The following is a 15,611-nucleotide window of genomic DNA, read 5'->3' on the forward strand; positions in this document are numbered from 1 at the left end:
CATCAGACAGAAAACAGGAGTGCACGTTAAGACCCTTCAGCAAGGAAAGCAGTACCTTCCCCAGTAAAGGTATCAGTGAGGTCGGAGGGCTTTTACCTAGACCACCAAACACCCTGGAACCAGGAACTGCGACGTTAACGTGACGTGCAGCATTGACAGCCAGCCAACCACCCAGGGCCGGCACCCTGACGGGGCATCCCCACCACAGAGTTTCAGAAGCTAGCTTTCATGCAAGTCACATCAATTAATGAGATGATACGCCGGTCTCCAGTTAATGCAGCATGTTTTTGAAGTACTCCAGGATAAAGCATGAAGGGGGGAAGGAGCGGGGGCGGGGAAGGCGTGTTGCTGAAACCCAAAAGACACAGCCAAGTTCAGAAGTACTCACACTGTCCACTGCCAGAATTTTGGCCCAGATGAAGACAAGGAGTGGTCTCAGCTCACGAGCTGAACTCTGAAGTAGCTTCAGCACATACGGGAAAATGCCGACAGACAGGGCCTGGGGAGCCAGAGGGAACAGCAAAGCCTCAAGAGCAGCTCAGCTGTGCGCAGGGGCAGAACCAAGCGCTCCGAGAAGATGCAGCGTATTTAATGACACAGATGAGAAATCTGGTACAAAACAATTTCATACGTTTCTAGTAAAAAGGGGATCCCTGTGTACTAGTCTATTGTTCATTTTAATCTTGGATGTCACCAGGTATTTTCAGACTCATTTGGTCCGTGGAGACTCAGAGTTAATCTAGCACTAGCTTTTACTCCTTACAGCCTGTGCTATTTTACGCTTCATGATATGTTGTGCTCTTCTCAGATGGGGCCATTTGCTCTCACAAATAAACATATTGCAAAAGCTCAATAATTACAGCCCTCCCACTGGAAATTAAATAGGCCTTTTGCCTTACACAGACTTGCTACCAAGCCGTTTCCATGGGATTAGAGACTACGCTAACAGGAGGACGTGCAACACGTGAAGTCTTTGAGAATCCCACTGTGATTGCCGATACCCTTCCAAAGCACAACGTAAAGGAAACGTATGGCAGGGGACTGCACTTGCAGTGCTGGGTCTCAGAGGGTTACCACCCACACAGCCGGGCAGCAGCCGAGCATCACCCAGGGATATGGCCAGCTACCTTTATAAAACACGTAACAGCCAGAGCAAAGGCTGCTGCGGCTGACCTGCAGCTATGTTTTCATCCTCGAAGTTTTTAAGACCCACCCTGGATTATAATTACCTTTAATGCATACTTTCTTCCTACCACTGAGGGCTAAGCTGTCCGGGAAGGCCTGCAGAAGGGAGTCTTGGCTGAGATGAAGGAGGAAGGTAAAGAAACCCACTAAAAAGCCCCATTACTGAGCTATTCCACAACCAGCTGGTGTTCCTCTTCATCACTTTTATCAACAAATAGCTGCATTTACAAGAGTGTTTTAAACTGCTCCTCTGTTTAATTCTTTTTTATTATGTGCACTGTGCTAGCCACACTCCAAAACACAGAAGGCAGCTGCCACCTTCTCAGAATAGCTTATAAAATCCAGAGACCAAACAGTTAAAGAGAATGATGCAGCCAGTAGGCTGAGAGAACAGATGATAAACATACATGCTATTTTTCTGTATTTATTTTACGTGACAAAACTTCTTATTTGTCCCAGATATTTCCTCCTGTTTTGTCCCTTACAATATTTTACACTAAACTATTCCCAAGGAACTCTCTGTTGTAATGCAAACGAACAGCTATTCGGCCATTTTGATTAATACAAACCGCTTTTCTTTTTTCCTGCTTGCTCCATTTCACACACATGAACACAAAAAACACTGGTCGTTTGTCAAATCTGCGGAGTATCTTCCACACCTTCCTTCCATAAATCATCATTTGTATTTATTGCCTATACTGAGATACTTTCACCTTTCACAAGACAATACGCAACATCCACGCACCAAGCTAACTGCCCAGGGACCCAGGTCCAAAAATCTTCCCAGCAAATCAAGCGCTCGCAGCCGATGTACCTGGCTCAGCAGCACCTGCAGGAGAGAGGTAACGGTTATTGCTAAAAAGAACAAAGATCTTTGTGATTGCAGAGCAAAGGTTAAACGCACCTCAGGATCGTTGCATCGCTTTAAACAAACTATTGGCCTAAACAAAAAAGCTGGAAGACAAACCCTGGCTGCTGTAAACATTCCCCCCACTGAACAGTGTCAGCAATGGGTTAATGCCCCTCCTGGTAACGCTCTTCAGGAAGTTTCTGCAGACACATAGAATCACAGAATGGTCTGGGCTGGAAGGGACCTTAAAGATCACCGAGTCCAACCCCCTGCCATGGGCAGGGACCCCTCCCGCCAGCCCAGGTTGCTCCAAGCCCCATCCAACATGGCCTTGAACCTGCCAGGGATGGGGCACCCACAGCTGCTTTGGGCACGCACTTACAACTGTTTCTGAAGGAAAGCAGTTATACTCAGTCTCCACATCACTGCTCCGCTGCATCCTGTTCTGCTGAAAACCCCAGTGGTTCCTATGCAGTATAGCTCTGCTAGATGGAAGCAGCCCCTATGGATTTCAAATACTCTCATTGCCCCACCTGCCCTTCCTCCAGGAAAGCAGGAACACGGCTGTGGCTGCAGGAAGGATTCAGAGGTGAGCAAAACGCCCAGGCTCCCATTACTCAAAACTGCTCAGAAGCAGAAAAAGAGGCTTTGCTTTCCTTGGCAAATCGATATAAGAGACTTAAGAGGGAAGCAAAAGGTCACATTAGTCATTAATAAAAATCTCATTAAAACAGAGTCTGACAAGGATAATGAGGTGGTAGTTTACTGGCTTATACCTACCCTGGTGTGAAATATTAACAGGCAGACTTTCAGTTCTTAATCTCCTTAACAGATGTAAGATATTGGAATGCAATGTTTAATCCTCAGTTTAAATTGAGTAACATCCCTCAAGCATAGGTCTCAGGGAAAGAGACTCGTTGATTTAGCTCCCTATTCCATCCTTTTCTCAGTTTTTCTCCACACTGCATATTCAAATTAAATTATTTTTCATGTTTAATACTGAAGAATAACTGAATTACTTGGCTCATGTCTCATACTACAGATGACTTATATTAGATACTGAGGTTGTGCAGAAAAAGTCCAGAAGACAACAACAGGAGGATGCATTAACTGCTCCAATCATTTCACCTCTGAATATCAGGGCTCAGATCTCAGGACAGGTCATCCTGCCCTAGTTGGCACCAGCCTATTCCATAAATTTACTACAGAACCTGGCACGATTAACAATGTGCTTTAAAGATGCCCATCACAGGAATAACAGGGGCAGCTGTTTGAGATTAAAGCAGTAATAGAAACCAGGGCAAGGTGGAAGCTGGGCCAGGGCTGAAACAACAGACAGGAACATGTGAGGAACAGGGTGCTTGCATGGACAATGGGAGGTGTACAGATTGGACAGTGCTGCTGTTATCTGACCTCAGAAAAAAACTTAAGTAAATCCACAAATTCTGTCATAGCCAGGGAAATTGTAATTGAAAAGGATTTCCAGGTGAAGATACAAACCCACATCTCAACACTGCTAGCATCCCACAAGGACCTTTAACCAAATCAAATTGTGTCTTACTTTAAAAGCTTGGTTTCATTATTTTCAGAAACCAAAAATGCCATCGCTCTCTCTCAGGTTTTCATATTCCACTTCCCTAATTGATTTGCACAATAACCTGAAGCAAAAAATGACACAAATTCTAGAGACTTGGATGAGGATATGGGGAGTCTATGCACAATTTATGAACTTTTAATGAAATTATGAAATTGCTACACTGTGCCACTATATGCACACAGCACTGCAAAAACATCCCTCTCTGACATTTGTCTATCATTATTCTGAAACAAAAGACAGAGAAGCTAATTATGTCCACGCACGCAAATTAGAGATTAACCAGGATACAAGAAGGTAATTTAGAAGTTACAGTCTACATTTTAGCAGGAATCTCCTAACACATGCAGGATGGAAGGAGGGGACTGCAGCAGTGGTCTCCCATGGCCTTCTGTGGAGTAAGTGTGACTCTTGTCTACAGGCACTGGAGGTGGCATGGCAGGAGGTACCTCCACAAGGATCGAGCATCTGCTGCTCAGGCTCGTGCAAGCTGTGTGTATGCTGACTTCTCTCTTCTCTGCACCAGGAAGCCACCCATGTCCAATATACCCCATGCACAGCAAGAATTCGAAATGGAAAGCAACTTCTTGAAGACAATTACAAAGCCATTTACAAAGGACCATTTCCCTGTCCTTGACAAATCCAAGCTTTGCATGGCTGGCATCGTGGCCCTGGCACTCAAATACTTTCCTTCCCCAGGGACACATCTAAAATGGGAAAACAGAATCAGCGTTTGTTAGGCTACAGCAGTGTAGTCTAAGCAATCCCAAGGGAACAAAGCAAAAAGACACTCAAAAGGGGTCTGAAACACATTTCTTTGCCTCTTGTAATCAGTTGGTCTCCGATTCAAAGTATCTCAAATCTGTTAACAAGCAATCTTACTCCACTACACAATTAATATGCTTTAATTACAAGAATTATTACGTTGTCCTAGCTCATTTTTGCTCCAGGAAGGAAAGCAGGTTCCTTCGCCAGGTGACCTCTCAGTTCCACTGCAAGGTTAAGCTACCTGCAGAGCCCTCTGGTGCCAAATAATTCACTGGAAAGCAGCAAAGTTGGTTCTAAAGTAGAAGCCTGCCTTCTCCTATTGCAGTGACAGAGATAAACAGTACACCTGCTTATCCAACCAATGTCCCAGGGCTTGGGAGGCTCAGGGAAATTACGATTTGGTCTTACACAGATCGACGGTGCCGTCAGTCACAAAACAAGCTGGTAGCTAACAGGGAAGGTGAGTCTTCTCACATTTAGTGAATGAAATCACATATCCTTATACAAGTGACTGGACCTATGTTCTTTTAAACAGAAAGACTTTAAATTTTGCTGCCTGGTAGAGAAGAGACCACAGCTACCTTGATGAGGGTTTATATTTCTGCCAATACAAACTCCTGGGGAGGAGAGGGCAAAAGCAGATCACAACTGCAATATGTGCCTTGCCATAAAACATTACTTGAAATGAAGTGTTATGTTTCTCCTAGGTTTACTTCTCCTTTATACATATGAACTTTGTCTAGTCTGAGCAAATGCCTACCAGAATTCTACATTCCTTCCAGGCATGGTGTTCAGAGACTTGTTTCTACATTCTTGCAGCAAAATTTCAGCATCACATTAAAGGGAACACTTTCCAGGCAGTACCAGACAGACAAAGAAGCCATTTCCGAACTATTTACACTGCAGTAACTTCCACTTTCTGAAAACAGAGAGAAGATAAAAGTCTCTGCCTGACAGAGCTGGCATATAAAAGGAGATACTACAGCAGAAAACAACAAAGATGTGCTACTCTGTGAAAAAGTCTTGCTACTTCAGAGCAAAAGAGGAAGCAGCAGAGCCTGATACTGTTGAAGCTGCAAATGGACTACAGTGGGAAGTTTTGCTCAACAGAGAGTGAAGGTATGGGGGAAGAAAAGCACTTTGTCTTCATCTGCACAGGTCTAGTAAACATGCAATCAGCTCTAATTAATCCCGAAGGAGCCCACGTAATTTATGTACCCAAACGCCATCTGGTTGACAGCACAGCACTCTGCGGGCAGGGAGAGGCGTGCACAGACACCCAGTGTCTGCTGCGGCCGAGCTCCTGGCAGCCTCGGCGGTGCTGAGCCCCTGGCTGCTCACCTGCAGAACAATGGGAAGCTGCTCCGGGGGGTTGCGGTTCTCCACACCCATGGTCAGCCACACCTGGAAAGCTGTCAGCTGCTCTGCAAAGAAGGGACTGTGCTGTTGGAGCAAGAACAGGAATGCAAGTTCGGTTAAAAAAAAGCAGCAAATAGTTTTGGCACCTATGGACTCACACAGTTTATTGTTTCCAGAACCTATACTTTTTAATTGACACACGTTTGTCTGAGTCTTTTTAAATGTATAAAAATGTTCCAAAGACTGACCAGATACAATTCTCTTTAAATATGCTGGCATTCTCCAATATAAGCATTTGGAAAAAAGAAGGAAAGAGTAGAGAAACAGGAAAAGATATCACAAAAGGTCTTAGGCAAATCTGGTAGATCTTTTTCACATGAGAAGCAGATAAATCCACTGCTGTTCTATCTGCTCTGCAGGGATAGTTTCACTCCTGTAGCAGCACACACAGTGCTACCTCTGCACAGTCCACTGAGAATACAATCCAACAACAATGAAAAATATGTCCATCCACATCTCAGTCTTCCCTGGCTGCAATAAACCTCTCCTACAAACAGGTGGCAATTCAGATGTGCGCTGGTTTGGGCTGTAAGAAGGCTGCCCCTCCTATTTATCAGGTTTTTAATTCAAGCCTTTTACTTAGTGATCCATCACTTCTGACACCCGTAACACAGTAAAAGGACTTCATATAGGTAAACAAAAATTAGAAGATTTACGTAAGATATTGAATCCACCCATTTAATTAGCGGTATCCTGGTAGTGCAGGTAAATGAGCACAAAAATAACGTGCAGAGTGCTACAGTATTTAATAGACCTCACACTAGTGTCCTACTAAAGACACGAGGCATGGGCTAACTCCCATCAGCTAACACCCATCAGTTGTGCTAGTAGTACTGAAGACAGTAAAATCATGTGTTATTTTACAAAATGCACCTGAATGGCATCCAGTAAATACAGAGGATGCTAGCTCCTAGGATCTCTAGGCATAAAGGAATCTGGTTTAGGGGACGGCAAAGAGAAAATACCACGTACTTTGAAAAACATATGACGTAACTATGGTCTTATTCTAACAAGATGTGTTTGTCTGGGGGTGCACCACACCGGCTGATGACATCCAAAGTGTCCTTGGTGAGATGTGACATCCCACAGTACATATTAAGTCCCCGGAGCCTGCCCAAGTGTGCAGAGAACTCTTGTCTCCCGACACCAGTGGGGGCTGCCCCACCATCTGCAGCGTATGCCCCCAGCGCTCTGCTCCGCGGCGCACGCTCGGGCAGCCCCTGGGCACAGCAGCGCAGGAGAAGCACTCCTTTTGCCATCGATCACACCAAGCATGGTACGAGAAAGTACTGACCAAAGCACACAGCAGCTTCCAGTTTGAATTTTACAGGGAAACAGCAGTCAAGGGAGAAGGAGGTAGGGAAGGGGTGGGAGGAAGGAGAGTAAACCCACCCAAACCCGCCAGAAGCACAGCTGCTCCCCTGCCATCCCCTGCACGAGCACTGCGAGCCTGCAGGCCCTTCTCCATCAGGTTATCCTATTTTCCAGGCCTGACCAGGAAAGAACACCTACAGAACAAGCAGAAGTCAGACACTGGTGGTTTATAAAGTGCTGCTGAAACAAAACAGCCCTGAGGAGATGATCCATTGCTTTATCCAGGGCTAGGCTGGACCTGCAACGGCAGCAGCCAGCACGGCCCTGAAGGACTGGCAGCAAGTAACCCCTGTGACTCACCCGGGCATCAGCCCAGACACCAGTGGCTGATCCTGCCAGCCTAGTTCTGGAACAGGCTGCCTGGGCTCCGCAACGCCCCTTCCCCCCACGCTGGACTGAGCAGCAATTCCTCCCAGGATTACTGCTGGCCAGCAGCAGCTAACCTTCTCTGATATACAGCACTGCTCGCTGGGCATAAATCTAGAGGTTTGAGGGAAAAAAGTTGATTAGAACACAAGGAATAGATCAGAGATGTGCAACTGTCTGCCTGCTCCAACCATTTGTCACGGCATAGAGCTAAGCCTCTTCCACTCCCCCAACCTAACAGCCAAGTCTCCTGCTCCTGTAGGTGTCTCACAGAGACATCACCAGGTTAATATAGAATCACAGAGAGGTTGGGGTTGGAAGGGACCTTAAAGATCACCTAGTCCCGAGCCCCCCGCCACAGGCAGAGACACCTCCCACACAACTGGGCTGCTCCAAGCCCTGTCCAACCTGGCTTTAAGCATTTCCAGGTACTGGGAGGTGCTATAAGGTCGCCCCAGAACTTCCTCTTCCCCAGGCTGAACAACCCACCTCTCTCAGCCTGTCTCCATAGAAGAGATGCTCCAGCCCTCTGAGCATCTTGGCCTCCTCCGGACTTGCTCCAGCAGGTCCATGTTCTTATGTTGGGAGCCCCAGAGCTGAACACAGTACTGCAGGGGGGGGTCTCACGAGAGCGGATTAGAGGTCTGTCCCCTCTTCACAAAGCAGGCACAAACCTACACACTATTAATCATGCTGGATTTTAAGTGCAAGCGTAAGGAACAGCTCAGAAGAGAACTTGAGCCTGCCTTTAAATCTAGTGGCCAGGCTAGCTTGGAAAGTCACAGCATTCAGGCTCCCAGCTGTTGACTACACATCGATAGCTCTACCCACCTCAAGTTCTACCCAAAATATGCAAGAAATTACACTTGTCAGGCTTGAAAACCTGCTTGTAAATTGTTTCCACCTTATCTTGAATCAACTGCTAGTTGAGAATGACCACTCTTACTTGCTGATCTCATTTAATCCTTCACAAATATGTGCCTCCTCTCATCCCCCAAATACACAGAAATTTGCTAAATTTCAACTCCCTTGACACTGAATGCCCAGATGAGGTCTAAGACTAATCAAAAAGCACCCACTGACATTGTTAGAGACCTGAAATAAAAACGAACATGATCTAGGAGAGGAAAAATTATATTTGTTTAAATTTTAATATACAGCACATACAGAGAGGAAAGAAAGGGGTGGGAGGATAAAAGCCTTCAGGCATCTTTATCAACCTCTAGCCTCACAGAAGCCCACAGTTCTCTCCTCCTGTACTTGGCTCTTTGGAGACTGCCTGCAATCACAGCCAGAAAACCTTTTGAAAGCTTGGAAACATAAATAAAATGCAGGAATGTTACTGTAAAATTAGAGAGAACACCACAGTGGAACAGGTACCCAAGACTGTACAGTAATTATTGAAGGCTCCGCTCATGAAATATAAGGAATATAAAGAAAAATGCATTCTGACTAGAGGAATTTAAGCCAAATATAATATTAAAAAAATATTTTTTTTGCTCTCTGAGATTAAATAAAGTAGGAAAAAACCCCCAGTGACTCATATTAATGATACTATGCTTAAGAAAACTCTTTAGACATATCCTCAACCTCTATTTTATGTTTATTTGAAAATTATCTTTTCATAGAGTTATTTTCACATTGAAAGTTATTCATTTCAGAACTAATGCTGGTATGCTGGGATTTATTTTTTTGTGTGTGATAATACTGTTAGCCAGGACTGAGCACTCTGAACTTTTGAGTCAGGTCTCAGGCATCACTGCTACTGGTAGGAGTTTCCCCCTCACCAACAGCACAGGCTGAATCAGACATCTCATACAACAGTGAAGAAAGTTGATTTTCCAGTTATCCCTATAAGTGAGGCGAATAGACTTTTACAATGTTCCAGTAAACCCTTAAACTGCAACAATTCCGGACTCAACAAGCAAAAGCGATGAGCTAAACTGAGGTTCCAAATAATGGTTAAACTGGGCACACAACAGCTCAAGATACTATCCAACTTACCCTAAAGGCAGTTCCTTCCTCTATAATTGTAGGTAACTGGGAAAGGCAAATATCAACTGCAAGGTCCCATGCTTGCCTAGAGAAAAAGGGGAAAGAAAGAGGAAAGAAAAGTCATTACAAAGTTATCTGTAAGCGTATCAAGGTCAATTTAAATTCTAATCATATAAGTATGTGGACACAGCAGCATTGTCCGACTGGCTTAGAAACGCTTAATATTCCCTTTCTTTAAAAGGCAAGCATAATATATGAAAACTATGCAGAAAAACAGTGAGAAGGTCTAGTCCAGCACCCTATCAGGCTGACTAATAAAATGTGAGTGAGGTAAAAAATCCCCAGCTGAAGTTCACAGAAACTGTTCCTCCCCCTAACACAGAAAGAAGCCAGAGTGGACTGAAGTCTTGTTATATACCTGTGCTCACGCAAAAACTAGTAACTTTTTTTTTTTTTAAACTAGAAAAATGAACTCAATCCTGGGTTGCCTCCAAACCATAATCCTTCAACACACACCTCTACATGCATCTGAACCCTCGCTCACTCTGTATTCAAGTCCATCAGAACAGCTCGGGAAGATGATCCTGCTGAGAAGCCCTCCAACTCACAGTTCATGGATACACCTGCCCCAACACACTCACTCTCCTCTTCCTCATCCTCGAGAGAGCTAGTTTTCTCAGGGACGTGTGCAGTGACACAGTAACTCAGTCTCCATTAATCTAACCGTGAGTTGGGTTTTGTGGGGCAACCTTGTTCAGAAAGATCAGTTCTATGTGACTCACCCTTAAGGATGGAGTGAGGTACACTAAACTAGAAGAGAAAGTATTTAAAGATTTCAGTTTTTACACTTATATACTATACTATTTAATGGCTAAAGCATTGTAACTTACAATAATTTAGTGTAACAGCTATAACGGGACATAAGTTACATACAGTGGCCAAGGAACCTCTTGTAGCTGATCCAGTGCAAACAAAACGTGCAAACAGTCTGCTTCCAAACGCTCACAAAGTAAAAAAAGACCAAACTAAAATAAAATGCATTTGGTTCCAAAGTTCCTAAAACACCTCTAAAAAAGTGAAACAGTTACTCTTCACCCCAGAAACTATTAGCCCTCTCTATCCACAGGCGTTCCATGCATTTTACATTTTAACATACGAATTTATGCACTCCGAAAGGCTAGTGAGTTAAACCACCACCCACTGTGTTTCTTACACAAAAGAAACTAATTTACTCTCCAGACACATTTGCTCTTCCATGGCTTGTGGCCATCATGTGTAAACATCAATAGGCTAAGCAATTTTTCTTCTCCTAGGAACATTTGCAGACACAAGGCCATAGGTGATAATCAATACAGTTTATTTTAGTTACCTGCTCTAATAAGTTCTTAAATCACCCTGTTTTGAGTCAAACAAAGCCTTCCATTAGAACAAGTGCTGAGCAAAATCTATCCCATTTGCCTAACTGGGAGCTGTCTCAACTGAAAACAATCTCTCCAATTAGATGAAAAAATAAACTATAAGGCTCTTGCATTTTTTCTATGGATTCAAGAAATGCAGCTTGTTTTAGTCGCCCAGACCTCATCCCCCTGCTTTACAGCATTCACCTTCCACTTGACAATATGCTGCCAATATAATTAAGAGGTAATCAAGAGATAATCAAAGCACAGGGAACAAACACTTCCCACATGCTCAATAAAGACCCATGCTAGAGACAAAGTGTTTACACAAAGCTGATGAGAGGTATTTATTCCTGGTTGAGGCAGAAGCAAAGTCAAGTTAGTGCAAATGTAAAGATAATTTTACATCAAGCAAAGAAGGAATATTCCTGACTTTCAGGTTTCTTGGAGGAATGGGCAATACCACTTAAAGCCATTTTCAAACATTAGAAAGTGTCAATACATAGTGCTTTTGAGAGAAGTTTTACTATGCGGGAGAAAAAATGGTTTAGAGATCAGAGACAACTTAGTCTTATATTGGCTGCCTATAAAAAGGATTCTGCATGGAGCATTACACTGCAGAAGCACAGAGCTAAGATGCTGAGCTCCTCAAAGTAATTTTAGGTAAGAAGCACTAACATTACCATAAAAATGTCCAAGGCAGCCCTGCAAGGTCGAATCTCAAAGGTGCTAAATGTCAGCAGAAAGAACAAAAAAATTAAAGAGTTTTTAGTAGATTAAAGCAGAAAGAACAAAAAATTAAATAGTTTTCAGTAGATTAAAACAAAAATCTCTTTTTATGCTTCTAAAAACAGGCCATTAAAAATCAGTGTAGCCACACAGCCAATGTTACTCAATCTTTCAAAAGAGTAACCACCAACATAAAATTTTAACATTACCACTCATCACAACCTAGAGAGCTGCTGATTAACATCAACTATGTAAGATATTCTAATAAATTCAAATACTCCAAACGATTCCCCTGCCTCTCCAAACTAGCCCAACACACTGCTGCTGCTCACTCTCTGCAGGAAACTGACAACCTCCCACCCAAGAAGACACGTGAGCAAACAGCAGTTTTGCCCGAGGTAAAACTTCACTATTTCCAACTACTAGAACAGCTACACGCTGCTTGCAAGACTTCAGGCTGCACATGAGCTGCCACTTAGCTAACTCACTGCGTTGGCACAACAGACGACGGCATTAAACAGGCATTACAGTAATTAAAAGATTCAAAGCAAGCCACAAATGAATGGTAAAGGACTAATGCCATGGAGCACGTGAAGAAAAACAGATGGGGGAAAATACTTGTTACAGTCATGGTGAAAATAATGGCTGTCGGTGGTAGGGTGGAGGAGCAGTGATTGACTGTTTTAATATGCCAAAGAGAACTAGAAAGGTGGGCAAACTGTGTATATGCTCACTGAACTAATATTACGCTTCAGCACACAAACAAGAGATAAATTAGGGAGCAGCAGGGGAACAAGGATGAGTGGCGTTGCATCCTAGAAGTGGTTTATGAAAGCCAACCCAAGAGATCACTACTTCTCTTCCTTCTTTGTGGAGACTGCTGTTTGCAAAGGGCTTTGGAAGATTTGTGTCACTACATTAGTTATAAAAAGAGCTTGATAATACCCCAGCACTGTTCTTTCATCCCTCCTTACCATATTCTTCCAATAACACCAGATCCCCCCGCTGCAGCACGACGACACTATGATGTATCTGCTGGGTGATAACCTACTGAAATATTGCACTGTTCCAACCTCATTATGCTACTACAGAATGTGTTGATTTTTTTTATACTATGCTGTCCTAAACGCTCTACATATACAGCAAATTGATAGAGCACTTGCATAAGAGAGGACACCTTCTCTTTGTACACCTCAGTTAAGTTAGAAGCTATTATATACCTAATATACACATTCCTGTTGCCTCCCCCCAAAGGGCAATAACAACAAGCAATCCCATGCAGCGAGTGACTTGATGCAGTCCAAAGGATTTCCACCATACCCCACCTACCACAGGATGGCTGTTTGTAGGTGGTCTAAACCCAGCATGTCTGAGGCAGTAACTAGGGAGAACCTGGAAAGAGGCACTACAGGAGGTGAAGCTCAAGCTGCCCACCAGCCCTCAAACCACAAGTTCAGAAATTTTTTATAGGCAATCAAAAACCCAGCATGGCTATACTCACCCTTGTGCCTGTTCTGAGACCTGGCAACTTTTGTAGCATCACATCTCAAAAAAGGCAAAAACCTTTTACAGTGCTCCATGCCATGCAATACTCTCATTAAAGAAAAAGGTCAGACTCACAGACTATCAGCTATGTTAGGATGGGGCACTCCTTAGGTTCAGGTACAGAGAAAACAGTCTCATGTATTTCCCATATATATTTCAGAAGAAATATATATTAAATGCTCTCCTCAATTGGAAGATTGACTCAGTCAAAAAACAGGCAAGAAAGTGCTTTTGTTTATCCAAAACAAGCAAAGCAATGCAGCATGCCAACAGAAACAGTCTGCAACGAAAACAAGCCAACAATGCCTGCCTCTCCCTCTGCACTGATCAATCAGTCCAACAGGGTACTCAACAGACAAGATGCAAGCCATCATCCTGCAAAAGGATACTGCATTTCAGAACACATGAAAATTAAAAGTGAAAAGGCATTGCTCCTCCGTAATTCTACAGTAAAAATTAAACAGGGAAAGAGCTCCCCTGAATTGTGTCATTAACTCTCTTCTCCCACAACAGAAATACTCGTATTTGTCTTTGTATTTCAGTTTCAATTTTTCTTAGCTCTTCAGGACAAAGTCCCTATTCATAGCCCTCCCTAGACTCCATTTATCTCCGCCCCTTGGTCCAACACCCGCTTTCATTACAGTAGGACTATTTAAACTTTTAATAATTTAACATGAAATCATCCAGCTGCCTTTGTTTTCCAGAGGTGCTCAAAGTTTGAACTTTTAAGCAAAGAACAGAAGGCCGAGAATTCCAGCTTCACTCAAGGACCGTTTTATTCTGTGAATCCACGAAACGCTGGGCAGTCGCACTGTGCTCCTTGAACAGCACAAACGGAACAGGTTAGAGACGCGCCTCAGCCTTTCCTCATCCACACGTCCTGTGGTGTTAGCTGGCGGGTCATGAAGGCAGATTTTCTTACGCTCAGATTTTCTGGGCCGAGTCAAACTCTAACGCTTTTAATTTTCACGTCACATTTTATAATGTATTACTGATGTCTTTGAACATTATCTCTTCTGGGAATAGTTTGTATTACATCACACCACAAACAGTACTAGCGCAAATGAGTATTTCTTACTGGGACAGCCATGCTGAGGAGCAGCTAAAGAGGAGTTGAAGCCATCTGCACTCTTGGGGCTCAGGCACCAGGGCACCTGCTTGTTTTGAATTGTACTTCTGGAACTGTTAAATATTTCAGGCTTTATCAAGTATGGTGGGCAAGATTTTCCATGTTTGTTTTTTTCTGCGACTGTAACATACCCTGTTTGATTGAATTTTCAGATTCCAGCCTGAATTCACCTGCTCCACAGTGACACTGTGAACTCCATAAGCCTGCTTTAGGGGAGACAGCTGGGAAGCTGCTCAGACACGGCTATTTTAAAAAAATATTTATTGCTATGAATATTTGTTAAAACTATGAAATCCTTCTTTCTTCTGCCAGTGCATTCCCCTCCCCTAGCCACAACTTAAAGCACAAGCTTTGCTATTTTCAGCCTACATTTCTCTCCATTAAACTATCTATAGCCCATTAATGGGTCTTGGAGAAGTTAAGACTAACAGATAGACACACACACATACAAAAAAGAATCTGGTTAAATCAACAGTGTAATCTGAATTAATCTAATCCTGCAAATATCAAACAGTTCCAAATACCCTTTCAAACACTACTAAGAAACTAAGTCTTTCTGTGTAGCTCAAGGAGACTCATTTCTTTGAAAAATCAGCGAGCCGACCTGCATCCATTTCTGCAACACTCCCACAGTGTTCAAAGGCTCCAGCTCCTCTCTTACCTGTAATTGGGTTGCATATTATGGTTTTCTTTTCAGCTAGAATTTCAGCCTTATTTTATTTGCAGTACATTATGACTTACTTTCAACTAGAATTTCATGGTCTGTGTATACACTATTGCAATAATTTCTATTATGGACAAATCATAGCTCTTCCAAAGCATAATTAAGGTACTTCATTTTTAATATATGACCTATGTTAGGAAATATTTCCAAACGCGTTATTAGGTCTTTTCAAAGGCCACGAATATAACTTGCTGGCAACAGCAGTAATGTATAAGCCATAATCCATCACAACAGAGATCAAGATGCTGACAGAGCATCAGGCCTCCTATTCCTACTGCACAATAGACTGAACGACTCTCAAAGTTGAATAGCACAGCCAGTCAATCAATACATATTAATATTAATACTTTTATTATAGTAGCGTCTGCAGCAGCCAAACCTACAGTGTGAGGCACCACACAAATACAAACAGCCCGTGCCCAGAAGGGTTTACATGTAGGCAGGTAAAACTGAGAAAGGCAATAAAAGAAAGACACGAAGGAATGAAGTAACATGTCAAAGCATACCAGCCAGGGCAAGGTCACAGAGATCAGCTC

General features: G+C 43.2%; 1 protein-coding gene across 4 annotated transcripts in view; it reads right to left on the reverse strand.

Moving 5' to 3' along the window:
- The window catches only part of RPTOR (regulatory associated protein of MTOR complex 1), a 159,271-nt gene that overhangs the window by 62,712 nt on the left and 80,948 nt on the right, over nucleotides 1–15,611 (reverse strand). For all 4 annotated transcript variants that reach the window (XM_055696299.1, XM_055696290.1, XM_055696314.1 and 1 more), the window contains 4 exons: nucleotides 9,561–9,636; nucleotides 5,739–5,840; nucleotides 1,931–2,014; nucleotides 389–499 (listed from right to left, as the gene is read on the reverse strand). In XM_055696299.1, coding sequence (XP_055552274.1) covers nucleotides 389–499; nucleotides 1,931–2,014; nucleotides 5,739–5,840; nucleotides 9,561–9,636 — 373 coding nt within the window. The remainder of the gene's footprint in view (nucleotides 1–388; nucleotides 500–1,930; nucleotides 2,015–5,738; nucleotides 5,841–9,560; nucleotides 9,637–15,611) is intronic.

Source organism: Falco cherrug, chromosome 1, assembly GCF_023634085.1.
Source record: "Falco cherrug isolate bFalChe1 chromosome 1, bFalChe1.pri, whole genome shotgun sequence".
NCBI lineage: Eukaryota > Metazoa > Chordata > Aves > Falconiformes > Falconidae > Falco > Falco cherrug.